Genomic DNA, 18,846 nt, shown 5'->3' on the forward strand with positions numbered 1-18,846 from the left:
CAATAGAGACGTGAAAGGAGAGGGATTGGGAGCCAGTGGGTGGGTTGGAATCAAAAATATAGCCAACTGGGGGCAGGTAAGAGTGATGCAGCCAGTGTTGAATGAATGGGAATTTGAGACAGCAGGATGGAGGGAAGATTGAGTGTGATCCGTAACGTTCCTTTTTATGTTGCGATTGCCACATAATTAATTTTTTTAACAAGTATTTTTCATAATAACTGCTGAGAATATTAATGAAGTAAATGCTCATTTGTCCCAGTGTTTAGCACCACTTCTCTTTTTTTCAAGAATTTGTTAACCATGTTACTTTGGCTGTTAGTGTGCACGGATATAATTAGTGCTATTAACTATTATACAATTTCAGTTTTGGTAGACTGATCAAATCCTTTGAAAAGGAACGTGAGCACTCAAAACTGCAGCTTTCCTTAATGCGTTTCTTAGCACAATTTGCTATTCCCTCCATAAGGCCTTCAGCAATATGGTTATACAATGAGTAGTTTATCATGTAGCTCTCTGATTAATCAGTTTTGTCTTTATCACATTAGCTAGACCTTCCACGATTAGTGGGTTGTGCAGTCTGGGCCGCATCCCAGTTTCAATCATTTCCTAACCTCGCTCCTAGCAGCTTGTTTGTCTATTTCTCATCCTACCTGTTGTATATTCTGCTGAATTGTCTTTCTAACTCTCGTGTTATTTCTTCTTAACCCCTTCAGTCCCCCTTTTTGGCCGTTGGCCAGCGCCTGGCCCAAGGTAGCCATTACCCTAGAATCCTCTGCCCGTCAAATAATCTGGGGATCCTACCAGTTTCAATGAGCTTCAGCTCCTTCCCTTGCATCCTGTTACGACCTCACCTGTGACCAGGCTTAGTTTCGGATTGATACTTCGTATCAATACATAGATTACAGCAATTTTAGTCAAGCCTGTAGTACTCTCAGGGTACACCACTTTAGCGCCCCCTTTTGGCCCTTGGCTACTAGAAAGATGGCCAACTAATGCTAAGTGCTCCTTGCTCTATCACTCTTGGCCAGACAGGTAGTTAGATTTACACGGTTACATTTTCTAAATTACATCTAACAACTCAATTTAGGTGCCAGGGTACAACATTCAACCATAAGTCCGATAGCAGCTGCACCACTAGCAGTACATGGGAATCAATTCTAATCCAGTGGAGTACGTCCAGCCTAATACCCCAGTCCCAAACTGTCTCCCATCACGATGCGTCCTCCAGTTCGGCTTCCACATCCTCTACCAGTTGTTTGACCTCCTGTTGGGTTCGGCGATACTGCTTCATTGCTGACCGGGCATCTTCCCTCACCTTCAGTAAATGTTCCAGCAGTTAGGAATTTGCTTCCCTTTAGTCCTCCGTTAGATCATCGGTTATGCTCATCCACGCCCTACAGGGATGCTGGATGTAAGTTATCGCCGAATGTCCGATTGTTGTTGGGGCCCGGGGGTGGAAGCAGAAACTCGAGTTGATCACTGGGCAGTAGATATTACCATACTGGTATTGAGGTTCACAGGTGGTCACGCAGTATTCCCCTTCTCCATGGTGTGCCACCTGCGTCGGTTCATGGCAGGTACTGGAAATTTCAAGGATACAAATTTGGAGTGGTATTAAAACCATGTGCAGCTCTCGTCCAAATCTTTATGAGATGTGGACAGACAAGGAGAGAATCTCTCTGGGTCGCTTGTTTGAGTATGAGGTAGTACTTCGGCCAGTTGCTATCTCCGATGATCCCTGTATTCTGTACCCGAGAAGGGTTTGGATGCCCCTCGTTTTTTAGTGTTTTGCTAACTTAAACTTCCATTTAGGCCTTGCTTTGCTCAATATGATTTTGAAGTCAGCAAGCTCATTATAGCTAACAACTGTAATTCATTACTAAATACTGACTGGCTCTACACAATTATTCTAGAAACTCAATTATTTTTAAATTAAGATTTACAATTGAATCAGTGAATCTGGCTGTGCAGTTCAGCCACGAAGCTAGTCAATGTGCTCATGTACACTTAATGGAGTCTAACAACCTCTCTCATTCAGAATACGAGTATCCTGCTGACTATGCCAAACTGTTGCGGGACAACTCAATCACCACACCTGGAGACTCAGGAACAGGTTTCGATCGTTTATTCAAGCATACGCAGAGAGAGACTATCTTAGGCAGTCCGAGCTAGCACTCTGATTTACATTCAAAGTTGACCGTTTATGTACATTTTGTGTCATGCAATATGGTTATACAATGAGTAGTTTATCATGTAGCTCTTTGATTAATCAGTTTTGTCTTTATCACATTAGCTAGACCTTCCATGACTTGTGGGTTGTGCAGTCTGGGCCGCATCCCAGTTTCAATCACTTCCTAACCTCGCCCCTAGCAGCTTGATTGTCTATTTCTCATCCTACCTGTTGTATATTCTGCTGAACTGCCTTTCTAACTCGCATATTATTTCTTTTTAACCCCTTCATATTCCACTGCCTTTGAGATAAAGGCTAGCCCATTCCATTTGCCTTTTTGAGTACTTTTTGCACCTGTGCACTAGATTTTAGTGACTTCTGTGCACGGACCCCTAAATCCCTCTGGTCCTCCCACAGCTCCTAACTTCTCACCATTTAGAAAATACTCTGGCCTATCTTTCGTAGGTCCAAAGTGGATGACTTACACTTCCCCACATTGAACTCCATCTGCAACAGTTTTGCCCACTCACTCAAAATATCTATGTCCTTTTACAACTTTGTTTCCATCTACACTACTTTCTGAGTCGCAATTGTGAATTGAGGCACAAGAAGAGTGCATCCATGAACTTGGGAGTGGCGAAAAGAGTATCTCTGAAAGCAGCATTAAAAATGTTTAAACAATGTAGTCATAAAGTCATATATGGCACAGAAGGCGGCCATTCGGCCCATTGAGTCCATGCTGACTCTTCACGAAGCGATACAGTCAGTCGCACTCTCCGGCTCGATTCCCATAGCCCTACAAGTCTATTTCTCTCAGGTGGCCATCCAACTTCCTCTTGAAGTCACTGATCATCTCCGCTTCCTCCACCCTTATGGGCAGCGAGTTCCAGGTCATAACCTGCTTCAAAAATTGCTTCCTCATATTCCCCCTGCATCTTTTGCCCAAAACTTTCAATCTGTGTAGTAGTCAGGTTTGCTAACAGAATGCGAATACTTAAACGTAGTACCTCCTATTTTTTCCCCACAGGAAATAAAGAAAAATGTTGATATTTTTTGTCACAATTTTGTACTATACAAATGATATACATACATCTTAAATTAGGATACGTCCCTGCCCAATTGTTCTTTAAGTGTAACTACATGTCTTTTTGTATGTTTTTGAGCTCAGCTTTTTTGAAACCTTTCGACTGGTTTTGCTAGTGTTCTAGGTTGGTATTTATACAAGCTGCTCATATCTGGACTGCTGCTTTACTCCAAACCTAAATCTGCATTACAAATGGGAATTACTGGTTTTGGAATGTCGGAAATTATCACCTAAAGAACGGGCTATGGTTCAGGAAGTAAAACAGCAACATCAGGGAGGTGCCATAACCAGAGCTATCAGTAGGAAGCACATCAAGCAGTGCTTTTGTGAATTGGGGGTGAGGTGGGGTGAGAGATTGCCTCTATTAATTAAGGTTTGAGGGTGTCGCTGTAAAATTGGTTAATAACTGTTGAGCTTTTTGGGGATTGATCTTTTCATTGAAAGGTTGAAAATATCACCTTTATTTTCCCTTTTTATAAAGAGCAAAAATCTATCAATTGTGAAGTACAGGAATGTTAAAAATGAATCAGGCGTGCGCCATTCTTTAATGTAAATATTTAAAATGTGTCCTCAAGTGGCCAAGGGCCCCAATATTTGGAAAAGATTTATACAGTTTAAAATTTGCTGCCTATGCCTGTGATATTGATCTGATTGGCTTGTGGCATAGAGATGACTGTCAGTTTAATTGGCCCATCTCATTAAGGACAAGTCAGGTGCTAGATCAAGCATTGGGTATGAGCTGGGCAGAAGCATAGGGAGAGTTTGTCCCAGCCTGACAATGTTGTCTGCTATAAGGTGGAACTAGAAGGAGAAACATTTAGAATTGGCATACCATGCACAACCTTAAACATTCACTCCCTCCACCACCAGCGTACAGTGGCAGCAAAGTGTACCAACTACAAGATGCACTGCAGCAACTCGCCAAGCCTCCTTCAACAGCACCTTCCAAACCCACGACCCCTACCACCTAGAAGGACAAGGGCAGCAGACGCATGGTAACACCACCACCTGTAATTTCCCCTCCAAGCCACACCCTTACTTGGAAATATATCACTGTTCCTTCACTGTCACTGGGTCAAAATTCTAGAACTCCCTTCCCAATAGCACTGTGAGTATACCAACACCAGAAGAACTACAGCGGATCAAGAAGGCAGTTCACCACCACCTTCTCAAGGGTAATTAGGTCCTGCCAGCAATGCTCACATCTCATGAAAGAATAAAAAACTGCACCGGGAGCAGGACATCCTACCACTGAACAGACCAGAGGGGTTACATTGGACTGCACAGTGCCTGTTATTCAGGCTATGATATTGTTTGTCATCTGATTAGATGTGAGACATAGTGGAATCCTGTGTACTATTCAATAGCACACTTGTGATAAAAGGATAGAATGCTTTGCTGTATGTTGTTTCCCACGTAATAGAGCAAGCTTGCTTATGGAGCCTACATCCTGAAGAAAGTATTGGAAGCAAGCCCAAATTATAATAGGTCTTACTAATATCATGCTCACATGAAGTGCAGTGATTCAAAATACAGAACCCAAACTGAAGCGGTATAAAAAATTTACTTTTCCTTCAAAAAGTGGATAGTGTGCTGAAAAATGGCCGCCGAAGGTCAAACAACCTGGCTCAGTATATTGAAACTCTTACTGTCTGTTAAGGATAAAAGGATACATTCGAAGCTAAGAGGTGTCAATTATACCCATCCTACGAACATACGAATTAGAAGCAGAAGTAGGCCACCCGGCCCCTTGAGCCTGCTCCACCATTCAATAAGATCATGGCTGATCTGATTGTAACTTCAACTTTACATTCCCGCCTACCCCCAATAACCTTTCACACCCTTTTTTTATTCATTCATGGGATGTGGGTGTTGCTAGCTAGGCCAGCATTTATTGCCCATCCCTAATTGCCCTCAAGAAGGTGGTGGTGAGCTGCTTATTGAACCGCTGCAGTCCATGTGGGGTAGGTACACCCACAGTGGTGTTCGGAAGGGAGTTCCAGGATTTTGACCCAGCAACAATGAAGGAACAGTGATATAGTTCCAAGTCAGGGTGGTGTGTGACTTGGAGGGGAACTTGCAGATGGTGGTGTTCCCATGCATTTGCTGCCCTTGTCCTTCCAGTTGGTAGAGGTCGTGAGTTTGGAAGGTGCGGTTTAAGGAGCCATGGTGAGTTGCTGCATTGCATCTTGTAGATGGTACACACTGCTGCCACTTGTATCGGTGGTGGAGGGAGTGGATGTTATGGATGGGGTGCCAATCAATGTCCTGGATGGTGTCGAGCTTCTTGAGTGTTGTTGGAGCTGTACCCATCCAGGTAAGTATTCCATCACACTCCTGACTTGTGCCTTGTAGATGGTGGACAGGCTTTGGGGAGTCAGGAGGTGAGTTACTTGCTGCAGGATTCCTAGCCTCTGACCTGCTCTTGTAGCCACAGTATTTATATGGCTACTCCAGTTCAGTTTCCAGTCAATGGTAACCCCTAGAATGCTGATAGTTGGGCAATTTAGCGATTGTAATGCCATTGAATGTCAAGAGGAGATGGTTAGATTCTCTCTTGTTCGAGATGGTCATTGCCTAGCACTTGTGTGGTGCGAATGTTACTTGCCACTTATCGGCCCAAGCGTGGATATTGTCCAGGTCTTGCTGCTTTTCTACATGGACTGCACCAGTATCCGAGGAGTCGCAAATGGTGCTGAACATTGTGCAATCATCAGCAAACAAAGAACAGTACAGCACAGGAACAGGCTATTCGGCCCTCCAAGCCTCTGCCGATCATGATGCCTGTCTAAACTAAAACCTTCTGCACTTCCAGGGTCCGTATCCCTCTAGTCCCATCCTATTCATGTATGTCAAGATGCCTCTTAAACATCGCTATCGTACCTGCTTCCATCACCTCCCCGGCAGCACCACCCTCTGTGTAAAGAACTTGCCTCGCACATCCCCTCTAAGCTTTGCCCCTCGCACCTTAAACCTATGTCCCCTAGTAACTGACTCTTCCACCCTGGGAAAAAGCTTCTGACTATCCACTCTCTCCATTGCTACTCGTAACTTTGTAAACCTCTATCAGGTCGCCCCTCCACCTCCGTCTTTCCGGTGAAAACAATCCAAAACATACCCACTTCTGACCTTATGACTGAAGGAAGGTCATTGATGAAGCAGCTGAAGATAGTTGGGCCTAGGACACTCCTGCAGGAGATGATTGACCTCCAACAACCATGACCATCTTCCTTTGCACTAGGTATGACTCCAACCAGCGGAGAGTTTCCCCCCGATTCCCATTGACTTCAGTTTTGCTAGGGCTCCTTGCTCATCAAGAATCTATCTACCTCTGCCTTAAAAATATTGAAAGACTCTGCTTCCACTGCCTTTTAAGGAACAGAGTTCCAAAGACTCATGACCCTCTGTCTTAAATGGGCGACCCCTTATTTTTAAACAGTGATCTCCCACAACAGGAAACATCCTTTCCACATCCACCCTGTCGAAACCTCTCAGAATCTTATGTGTTTCAATCAAGTCGCCTCTTACTCTTCTAAACTCCAGCGGATACAACCCTTGCCTGTCCTACCTTTCCTCATAAGGCAACCCGCCCATTCCAGGTGTGTCTAGTAAACATTCTCTGAACTGATTCCAACACATTTACATCCTTCCTTAAATAAGGAGACCAATACTGTACAGAGTACTCCAGATGTGGTCTCACCAATGCCCTGTATAATTGAAGCATAAACCTCCCTAATTTTGTATTCAATTCCTCATAATAAACAATAACATTCTATCAGCTTTCCTAATTACTTACTGAACCTGCATACTCACCTTTTGCGATTCAAGCACTAGGACACCCAGATCCCTCTGCATCTCACAGCTCTCCAATCTCTTACCATTTAGATGATATGCTTTTTTATTCTTCCTGCCATTCCCACATTATACTCCATTTGCCAGATCTTTGCCCACTTACTTAACCTGTCTATATCCCTTTGTAGCCTCCTTATGTCCTCTTCACAACTTACTTTCCTATCTATCTTTGTGTCATCAGCAAATTTAGCAACCATACCTTTGGTCCCTTCATCCAAGTCAATTATATAAATTGTAAAAAGTTGAGACCCTAGCACTGATCCCTGTGGCGCACCACTCGATACATCTTGCCAACCAGCAAATGACCCATTTATGCCTACTCTCTGTTTCCTATTAGCTAGCCAATCTTCTATCCATGCCAATATGTTAACCCCCCCCCCCCCCACACCATGAGCTTTTATTTTCCGCAATAACCTTTGATGTGGCACCTTATCAAATGCCTTCTGAAAATCCAAGTACAGTACATCCCCTTTATCCACAGCACATGTTACTTCTGCAAAGAACTCCAATAAATTGGCCAAACATGATTTCCCTTTCACAAAACCATGTTGACTCTGCCTGATTACCTTGAATTTTTCTAAGTGCCCTGCTATAACATCTTTAATAATAGCTTCTAACATTTTCCCTATGACAGATGTTGAGCTAACTGGTCTGTAGTTTCCTGCCTTCTGCCTCCCTCCCTTTTTGAATAAAGGAGTTAAATTGGCTATTTTCCAATCAAATCGAACCCTTGCTGAATCTAGGGAATTTTGGAAAATTAAAACCAATGCATCAACTATCTCACTCGTCATTTCTTTTAAGACCCTAGGATAAAGTCCATCAGGACTTGGGGACTTGTCAGGCCGCAGCTCCAATAATTTGCTCAGTACTACATCCTTGGTGATTGTAATTTTTCTGAGTTCCTCCCTCCCTTCCATTTCCTGATTTACAGCTATTTCTGAGCCCATCACGGGACATTTTTGAATTGAATGGGTTCTTCTGAAACAAAGAAGATGTGAAGTAGCCACATCCTGGTCCATTGTTGGTTACCAAGGGAGGGGGGGATCCACATCTCCCAAAAGAGGCAACATTTTGACCTTAAAAAGTAGCTTTCTGGGAGAGAATCAGAACAACATCACCAAAAGCCTGTTCAGCCAAGAGCTGAGAGATCCAGCAAAAGCCAAAAAAGGTGCCCTGCTATGAATTGTACATTTCAACTTGTGCAGCAGAGAACTGAAAGTGATCCCCGTCTCCAGATTGACGTCTCAACTACCAGTGAATCTACAAAGAACCCAGGCCTACAACTTTAAAAGAGAAATCCAAGAAGATTCAGCGGGTTTACCATGAACCTCGAAAATCTACCTCACTTCAAACCACTTATCCTTTTCCTCTCTATCTGTTCTTCTGTGTGCGTGCAGTTGCAACAATTTCAGAAATGAATTTTGCTCAATAAATAGTTAATCTTCTGTTGCTGTGTTTATTTGACCAATAAAACACAAAGGAGTTAAAACCCTAGTAACAAAAACACATGTGGTCAGTTAGGAGGTGAACAGTGGGAACCACCCACACCCCTTACCACCTGGCCATAACACTAACCAAACTTCCACAGTTCTGCAGTGACGTCGCCTTGGCTCAAGCTGTGGAGTGGGACTTAACCACTCGACCACCTGATTCAGAGGCAAGAATGCTGACACTAGAGCTGAAACAGGTAAGATACCAGGGCTCAACAGCTAGACAGTGAAATCTGGGTACAGCGTGACCAATGATCATAGGTTAATGAGACAAGGACAGGAAAAAGTGCAGAACTGCAAAACACCATTGCATAGACCTGATAAAGTAACTGCTTTTTTGGACCAAAAAAGGTTATATATTTTCTGGATTGTTTTTAAAATTGATACAAAATTTGACAACAACCTTTTTCATTTAAATCATACAGGTCATCATGTATGCAATTTTACAGAAAGATAGTCATGCATTTCTTGTAATAGTACTTCCAAATAGTATGAAACAGTACAACTCTATTTCCAATGAGTTCTCTTGTAATGGATTATTAGAACTTATTTAGCTTATAAATTGTTGAAGTAATTTTTAAATAAATTTGTTAACATTGCTAGTGTTCTGGATTCCAATTTTAGTTCTTGAACATGAACAATTTAAGTAAATAAAGTAGAACATTTGTACACAATGACTCCAGAAAATTATGTCGCTATTTTCTCTCCTGTCCATTAGATCCCAACAGTAAGCCAAAGGTAGAGTGTAGTGTTGTGACAGAATTCACTGATCATATTTGTGTGACCATGGATGCTGAACTGATTATGTTCTTGCATGACCTAGTATCTGCTTATCTCAAAGAAAAAGAGAAAGGTAAGTCACTTTTCTTTATTATCAGACACTGAATTATCAAGTACATCAATTGTTGTGGGCTCTATTGTCTTCAAAATTGATACAACCTGCTACACTGCCTCAGGCGCTCCCTGCCTAGCCCAGTTCTGACCTCATCTCCAGATCTCTTCCATGACCCCTCTGGAGTCAGATCCTAATCACTCAGTTACTCCTTCTTGGGTAATGCTTGCTGACAACATAGATTTCTCCAATTAGTGCTCCCTTATTTTCAGAACTGCCGTAATTGTTAAGCTATTTTAAAAATCGTCCCCTCAGTAACTGTCTTCTCTAACCTCCCTTAAGATTCTGGAATGGTCAATGCCGTCCAATTATATTAGCACGTGCTGTTTGAATCTTTTCAGTCTAGTCTATGTCCTACCCACAGTACTGTGACTGCCCTGGTCAAAGTCATCAGTGATTTTCTGTGTTACTGTTATTCTGGTGTGTTATCACACCTTGAACTCTTTGCAATCTTGGACATGGTCAGCACACCATCGCCGCACCCCCCCCCCCCCCCCCACCCTCTCTGAGACTGCTGTTGATGAGACAATCAACAACAATGTATCTGCATGTCGCAATTGCTTTACCACAGGTTGCATCTTGACCCCTTTGTATTCTTCATCTAAACTTTGTCCCTTAGTAGTATTATTCGTTAGCTTTGCTATATTGCCAACAATACAAAACTTTACCTCTCCACTTCCACCTTTGATTTTACCACTGTTGTTATTAGACTACCTTTCTAACACCAATTTGTAAATGAGCCAGAAGATTTGCAGCTCAATATCAGACAGAAGAATCCCATTTAGTTCACCACAAGAAACTGTCCTAGCTTCAATTCCATTCCCTTGATGCCTGCATAAACACAATGTGATGGTGCACAATCTCATTGTCTTTCTCATGTCCAAGTTGAAATTCAAACCCTATATCTATTCAGTCATTCAAAAGTGCATGCTTCCACTTACAAAAGATTATCTGCCATCATTGAACTGCCACTGAAGTTCTCCTCTACACATTTTTTCCCTGCTCTACCATCACGTCAGAGCCTTTTAGCCATCTTTTCCCCCATACTCAAATGCCCTCAGTTTTGCTACATTTCTTCCCAACTTGAAAATAGTTCTTTTCAACAGTTTTTTTTTTGACCATGTAATTTGACCCTTCCTGGTCCTGCTTGGATCCAAGCCTGAAGCACCTTGGGATGCTTTGTTAGGTTAACAGACCTAAAGGCAAACTGTGTAATTGTCTATATTTTCATATTGCCATTCAGGGTGAACTACTAGAATGTTTTTGAATCTAATACATACAAGGTATTTAGGTTATCAGGTAGGAACTGTAATCAGAAGATGCAAATGAAATATATTATAATGCTGTTCATTGGGTTACACTGCAGATGATTTAAAGAAATAAGTTATGTTGTCACCTTTTGTTAGTGAACATTACCTGTGGAGGCAAAATTTTGCTGTCCATGGAATAAATTGGGTTATATTGTACAAATCTACCACGTAGAATACTGTCCCAGTGAATTAATTATTTGTGGTAACAAACTATTTTAGTGCACAATGTTGTTGATAGAATTATACAGTTAGGACTAATAAAAATATAGAAAGTGACACTGGAAATTCTTAGTGATGATGAGAATGGCTGGATAAGGGGTCTTTCCATAATTTCCTACATTTCTGATCAGAGCTAGGTTGATTTCAGAGTTGCTAAGAAAAGGAGAATCTAAATGAATAAAGGGAAAATTGCTGAACAGCCATAATTGTAATTAAATCTGCTCAGCACATTGAGGATGCATATGAGACATGTTAGAGTTGGTATTCAGTCAACTGGTGGACCCAGATAAATAAAGCACATGTGAAGTAACCTCCTCATTAGTATACTTTGGGGTCCAGGTTGCTGTATCATACACCCAAAGCTGTTTTCTGTTTATACCATGTGTACAAACAGAAAAATGCAATTAATAACTTTATAAAGTGCAAAAAAAGCTCGATGTGGTTACTGTAGATTTAGGCAATACAAAGTATGGTAACGTAAACAAATAATTGATTTCCTGAATGTTTTTTTTTAAATAAGTATTTATTTTAGTTGGCTAGCTGAGATAGAGGGTTGAATTTTACCACCTTGCCACTGCTTCAAAGATGACGGCGCACATGCACAGGATTTACTCCGCGGAGCCGCTGCAATATTAAACGTGGCGGCTCATTTACATGGCCGGGGCGATCCATCCCCAGCAATAGTGTCATTGCACTGGCGCTGACGCCATTTTTAAAGGGCTTTACAGCCCTTCAATGTAACTTACATTTTTAAAGAAACCTGAGAGTAAAAAAGTGAATAAAGTTATCGCAACTCTTTCCCACCACCAGCAGCCCCCACCGCCCCCCCCCCCCCCACATTACCTTAAAATGTATTACTTACCCTCTCCCCCATCAAACAGCTTACCTTGTGATCCCGACCACTCCCCCCCCCCCCCCCCCCCAACCAAAAGTTAATAAACTATGAACCTTACCCTTTCCCACCACCCCCTAGACCAATCCAAATGCTTCACCCCACTCTCTTCACCTCCACTCCCCCCCCTCCAGTGTCCCGCATCGGATCTCCGATTGGAGATCTGAAGGCACAGGAGTCCCGGCAACCAACCATGATATGGGAGCGGTGCAGCCGACCGGAACTGTTAATTCATGCAAATTAATGAATTAATAACTTAACAGGTGTAAATTCTGCTCCCATCGCCATCGGCAGGGGGGCCACCACGAAGCCTCGCAGCTGCCAGCAATATGGGGCAGGGCCTCTCGGAGCCATTTTCTGGCCACCACCACCACCTCCCAGGCCATGACACCTGACATCAGGGGGCCAGTAAAATCCAGCCCATACTGTTCATTTGTGATAATGTGGATAATTGCAAATATTTGAAATGCAGATTTTCTACAACATGTGGGTAATGGAAAGACAGCTGTTAAAGTTTCAATGTCAGATATTGTACTGTCTGCATACAGAATGAATGATGATCCATAAACAACAACTTGCATTTATGTAGCTCCTTTAACATAGTAAAATATCCTAAGACACTTCACAGGAGCATGATAAAACAAAATTTGACACCGAGCCACATGAGTTGTTAGAGCAGATGACCAAAAGCTTGGTCAAAGATTTGGGTTTTAAGGAGAAAAGGTAGATACAGACACGGAGAAGTTTAGGGAGGGAAGTCCAGAGTTTAAGGCCCAGGCAGCTGAAGGCACAGCTGTCAATGGTAGCACAATTCAAACTGGGAATGCTCAAGAGACCAAAATTGGAGGAATACAGAAATCTTGGTTTCAAAGATAGGGAGGCGTGAGGCCATGGGGGGAGTTGAAAGCAAAAATCAGAATTTTAAGATTGAGGCTTTGCTTAAACAGGAGCCAGTGAGCACAAGGATAATGGGTGAATGGGACTTGGTGCAAGTTAGGATATTGTTACGACCAGGTGAGAGAGGGATCTAGGGTTCCCTCAGCCTTCAGCTAGTCTTACTGTAACTGGGTTTAATTATAAACACACCATTTCTTTAGTTCCCCCTTATTGATCCTTGTTCACTAACTTCCAATTATAAGGCAAAGAAACTAGCCAAACAGATTTTCTTAGGTTTAAAGAAAAAGGTTGAACATAATTAAACTTAAACTCTAATTCAGTTAACGCCTACGGTTACGCGACACGCCCACGTTAGCATGCATACGCGATACATACATTGCAGATAGAGACAGAAAAGAGCAGAAGAAATAAAGTGGAAACGTTTGAGGCAATATCTGAAGATGGTTTTGGTTACTGTTCTTTGAGCTCGCTGTAGAGTCCTTGATTGTAGGTAGGTCTTGCTTTTCGTTGGGGTCCAGTATTCTTCTTAAACCTTGTTCAATGTTGGAGACTTTTCTGTGTGTCCTCAGTGGGTCCAGAGGCTTGTGAGAAGGAGATGGGAGCAGACAGGAGATGTCTTCTCACCCCAAGAGCAAACAGTCTTTCTCCTGAGTTCAAACTCTGTGGCTAATTCAAAAAATTCTGGACCGGCCAGTTATTCGTGTGACCAGCTGGTTTCATCAGTCCTGGCTTTTGTGGATTGTATTACCTTAGCAGTCTCTGGAATGTTCTTCCTTAAACCTTCAGCGTCTGGTGATCAAAATCCATTGTGGGTTGAATGTGTCAGGGAATGTTCCTTTTGTCTCCACAAGCACTGTCTAGTTAGTATACAAATGCTTTTCAGCTAAGTAGCCCTTGTAACAGGCCTTCTCCTCTTCCCAGCAAGTTTAAAATCAATGTTCATATGACAAAATTAATATGCCTCATTTTTGGCAGGTAGGGGCCTGCATGACAATATGGGCAGCAGAGTTTTGTATGAGCTTAAGCTTCTGGAGAGTGAAAGATAGGATATGGAAAGTATTTCTTGGGATTATAAAATGTCAAAAAATGCTGACAGTCTGTTAAACATAAAATTGTACTGTAAATGCATAAATAGAAATTCAGTTGATTTTCAGTGACCTTAAAATCGGTACCCTATTAAAATAATTGTGCAGTGTATGCTTCAATCAAAAATTAACCCATTAAAATGGAAATAATTGTATGTAAAAGCTTAGTGATAATCAAAATAGTTATGTGGTAACATTTTTGCTGTAAGGAAATATGCATCTCTTTACATATGATAAGTGTGTGTTCCAGTTTGGCCCATTGAAGCTCTACTAGCCCAACATCCCTAGTCCAGCATCTAAAAACAGTTTGAATCCCTCTAATATCTCTACTACCTTTCCTGGTAAATTATTCCAAACATGTAGCTTTTTTGGGTAAATCACTTTTTGTAAAATATCTCTTAAATTTAATTTTCAATTAATATCTGCCCTATGGTTCCATTGGATCAACCTACCATGAAGTAATATTCTTGGTTTACCTTATCAGCACTATTTAATATATATTCTTAATAAACTGAAGAATTTCAGCCTCTCTAACGTTTCCATCACTTTCCCCTTTTCCTTAGAACCAATTTTGTTGTTCTTTCCTACACATGAGCAAATCTGACCAGTACACTAAAAATCTCAGCATGCCTATTGTAAATATATGCTGCATCCAACATTTTATTTGTTATTAGACAACTTGCTTGGCATCTAGTCTTGGATGAGATACAATTTTCTCTAATACAATGGCAAAGCCATTGTCAGTACCGACCACATTTGATTTCTGCATTCAAGAAAGTTTTACAATTTAAAATCACCTCATCATGTCTCAAAACTATTTGTGTTTCATGTAGTATTAATCACTTTTAAGTATAATGTTTGTTGATGCATAGATAAATCCAGCAGATTTTTAGGCACATGATCTAACAAACAATGAGATGACCAGTTAACTTGTTCTTGGTGGTGATTAAGGAAATAATAATGATCAAGTCATGGAGAACTGTTTGTTCTTTGAATAGCATTGTGGTATCTTTAACAGTCACTTGAACCACTGAAACAGCCAGATGGCTTACCATATCCAAAGGACAGAGCCTCCAATACTATAGTACCCCCTCACTAACATTCTAGAGTGCCAATCTCAATTATGTGCTCAAGTCCTGGAAAGGAACTTGAAATCAAAAACCTTCTGACTTGGAACTGAAGGTAAACTTAGCCAAGTTGATATTTGGATCATTTTTGTTGAATTCAGGAAGTGGTCCACACATTGAGCCCACTGGTAAGCCTCTTAGCACTCTCCCTACCCGATTCTGATGCTACATATTTTATAAATACTCTTTCCTATATACTTTGTATAATTCCTTATCTCGTGTCATGTTCTTAAGTTTAATAGTTGTCTTATTCTTGAAGTATACCATAGGCACTCTCACGGTTTCTTACTTGTAACGTACTAAGTAATTTAAAAGTTGATGCAAACAGCGTCTTGCTCTTCTAAATACATATTCCTATTAAACTATGCAAAGAATTTTTTTAAAATATAGTAATTTCACAGATATCCAGTTGCATCATTTCTATGTATGTATAACTATTACGGTTTGTTGAATAAATACAGGAGAAAAAAGTTTTTTATATATATTGTCTGTTCCTAGCTATTTTCCCTCCTCGAGTTCTTGCCATCCGCCCAGGCCAAAAAAGTCCGAGTGTGATTCATGATGACAGCTCCACGGATAAAAATAAGGAGGAGGTGATCTACACAACTGTGGACTGGAGAGAGTTTGTTTGTAATACCTGGCACCTGGAACCCACACTAAGGTTAGCATCCAGACAAAATGGCTGCTTGTTATCTCTATTTTACAACTGTAACTCTATCTCTAAAGAACCTGTGCCTGAAAACATTATTATATATTTCAGTGTACACTTTATCCAGATTACAGCTCCTTTGCATAAGGGTTACTGTTTTTTACTAATACACAAGTCTCTAACATTGCCTCTGTGCTCTGTTAATCAAATTTCAGAATTCTTTCCATGAGCCTCCCTGATGGATCAATCATGAAATGTACTGTCAGTCTGATATAGAGCTGTGCAGACCAGAAAGTTTTATCCCTGGTTTATCCTGAGTTGGTTAGTCTCAACTGAGTTGGCAGTAAGCATGCCACAATTGGTCTCCACTTTTCTGGGCTACAAAGTGAGTGGGTAGGAGTAATCAGCCATGGTTCTAGCTGTTAATTGGCTGTGACTTCTCCAGCAGCAGTAAACCTGCCCCTTGACCTCACCCCTGGCCTAAATAGTTTGCTCATGCTCTCTGTCAATTCCTATATGAAGAACGGGTGTGTGCAAAGTAACAAAAAGGGCAGTCCCAAGAAAGAGTCAGTATGTTCAGGATAGGAATGAAGAAAATAATGGAGTGAGTTTTCACCTCATCAAATGCTTGCCTTCCAAAATACAATATACTCATGGCTATCTAAAAAGTATCTCTCATCTTACTAACAATATTGAACTTTCTCTAAATGAGCAAGTAATTGGTTCCTTTAGAACCTCAATAACAATTACTGTTATAATTATTTTCCAAGTGATGTAGTTAAGGAATTCCTGCAACTTGACAGCTGGTGTCAATAAGTCAATTCAAACTTTTCTTAGCATTGGAATTACTTCATGACCTTTAAAGGTTGTAACTCATTTAAAAATGTGATCTTCAGCTACTATGGCAGCAACATACTTTGGCTGAACTTTTTTTCATAGATTAATTTCCTGGACCGGAAGGAAGATTGACCCAGTAGGTGTGGACTATATTCTTCAAAAGCTGGGATTCCATCATGCCAGAATCACGATTCCAAAATGGGTGCAGCGTGGAGTCATGGATCCACTAGATAAGGTTCTCTCGGTTCTTATTAAAAAGCTTGGCGTAGCATTACAGGATGAAAAAGAAAAGAAAGGAAAAGACAAAGAGGAACATCAAAAATAAGTTTATGACATAACCACTTTCATTTTTGTGATTGCTGTAAATTTCATTTACGGTTTTATAGTGTTCTGAATATTAATTTGCATAACGTTTCACCAGAATTCAGTTTTGTGGAACTTTATTAGCAAAAATCAACTGGAAAGTGCTTCTTTATACTGCTTTGTTATGAACATACAAGTTTGACTGTTTTGCTATGGTGCATGGTGCCATTTTAAACTGGTTAAAGTATTGCACAATTACTGTGATGTGTGTGTATGAGAGAGAAAGTATAGTGAAGAGTGTCAAAGTACTGCTTAGCATTCCCATTTTTATTGTGATTATGTGCAATGCAGTTAGTGTCTTTGTATTATAATTACTAAAATGATTACCTGAATTATCTTACATTTCATTGTTCATAATTAAATTGGTACTGTTAAGGATTTGTTGTTGATAATCTTTATTCAATGTGAATTGCATTACTTTGACAGCAAATGTACTGTAATTTATAATTTTATTGCAAATGCAAAACTAAATGGTTGAGTTCATGTATTAATTTGTTCACAAATAAAAACTGTTTAAATTAAGTTTTTTTTAAATTCAATACCCTGTCCCCCAAACTGATCAATAAAATTAAAGTATATGTGCAGAATTTCTTGGAGGCAATTAACTTTAGGAAATTTCAATTTTGTTTGCTGATTTAACAAACTAGCTGTAACTCATAATTCTGATATTTTACAGAGCACAAGTCGATTTAAAACTGTTTTAATTCATATTGTGTAGGAGTAAAGATAGATTGGCCATGAGCTCCATTAAGCTGTATGGCTTTTGAAATTGTACCAGTGATGCAATTGTTACTTAAACCCACCAATTTATTCCCACCTTCCCCAAAACAGGAGGTGAGCAATGTCCTTTTTAGGTCAATATACTGTAAAAATGCAATACCTAGTGATGGGAGTTAACAGCCAAATCAGTTGTGTGTGTGAGCCACTCTCACCTCCAAGTCAGAAGATCATGGTTCAAGCTCTTGAAGACAGAATCTAGGATGGCACTTTGGTGCAGCACCAAGGGCATGCTGCAGTGACAAAGGTGTCATCTTTCCATTAAACTGAGGCCCCATCTGCCTACTCAGGAGGATGCAAAATATCCCATGGGTGGTCTCTCCATGTCTCGCCCAACATTTATCCCTCAGCCAACACCTAAAACAGATGACCTCATTTATTTAAGGTTTTTGAGACCTACTTGTGTGCATACTGGCTGCCATTTTCCTTACCGTACAAATGTAATGACAGTTAAGTCTTACTTAATTGGCTATAAAGTGCTTTGGGACATCCTGAGCTAGCTTGCTTGCATTCGGAACTTGAATATATTTCTTTTATACAGCACCTTTAACACCGAAAAAACAGACCAAGCTGCTTCACAAAGGTATAATTAAACAAAAATAATTGTTGAAGCAAAGGAAGGAGACAGAGGGGTTTAGTAAGGGAATTTCAGAATGTGTATTCAGAGAACTGTGGGCTGAATTTTATCAGCACGCCAAGCACTGCGGCGACACGCCGTGAAGTCAGCGGCCTTCCAACGTGCAAGTGCCACCGCAGAGTCCCCGCGATATTATGCGCGGGGGCTCATTTAAATGGAGGGGGCAGACCGGCAAATGGTACCACCGCACAGGCATCAGTGCCATTTTTACAGTGCTTCAAGCCCTTCAGGTAAATGTAATTGTTTAAAGCGCTGTGACAAAATTTTTATTTCAAATAAAAAATTAAAACATGGAGGCCCTTTCCCAACCCCCACAATGGTGTTTTTATTGTCTGATGTATTTGGAATGTATTTTAGTCCCATGTGCTTCCCCCGCCCCCCCCCCCCCCAAAGTTCCCCCCCCAACCTCAGCACATTAGCTCTTCAACCCCTTTCCACCGTCCCAATGGCCAATGATTATTGTTCTTCCTGCTTCCTCCTCACGCCCTGATAATTTGATTCATCTTCCCACTCCACCAGTTTCTCATCTTTGAATTCCGCACAGAGTTCCGATGGCGCACAAGTT

At 41.0% G+C, this 18,846-nt stretch overlaps 1 protein-coding gene across 14 annotated transcripts in view; it reads left to right on the forward strand.

Annotated features, from left to right (window-relative positions):
* kiaa1109 (KIAA1109 ortholog) overlaps positions 1–18,554 on the forward strand; it is a 637,888-nt gene extending 619,334 nt beyond the window's left edge. For all 14 annotated transcript variants that reach the window (XM_068042417.1, XM_068042485.1, XM_068042453.1 and 11 more), the window contains 3 exons: positions 9,315–9,449; positions 15,517–15,679; positions 16,607–18,554. In XM_068042417.1, coding sequence (XP_067898518.1) covers positions 9,315–9,449; positions 15,517–15,679; positions 16,607–16,829 — 521 coding nt within the window. In that variant the 3' untranslated portion in view covers positions 16,830–18,554. The remainder of the gene's footprint in view (positions 1–9,314; positions 9,450–15,516; positions 15,680–16,606) is intronic.
* The last annotated feature ends 292 nt before the right edge of the window (positions 18,555–18,846 follow it).

This window comes from Heterodontus francisci, chromosome 1 (genome assembly GCF_036365525.1).
Source record: "Heterodontus francisci isolate sHetFra1 chromosome 1, sHetFra1.hap1, whole genome shotgun sequence".
Classification (NCBI taxonomy): domain Eukaryota; kingdom Metazoa; phylum Chordata; class Chondrichthyes; order Heterodontiformes; family Heterodontidae; genus Heterodontus; species Heterodontus francisci.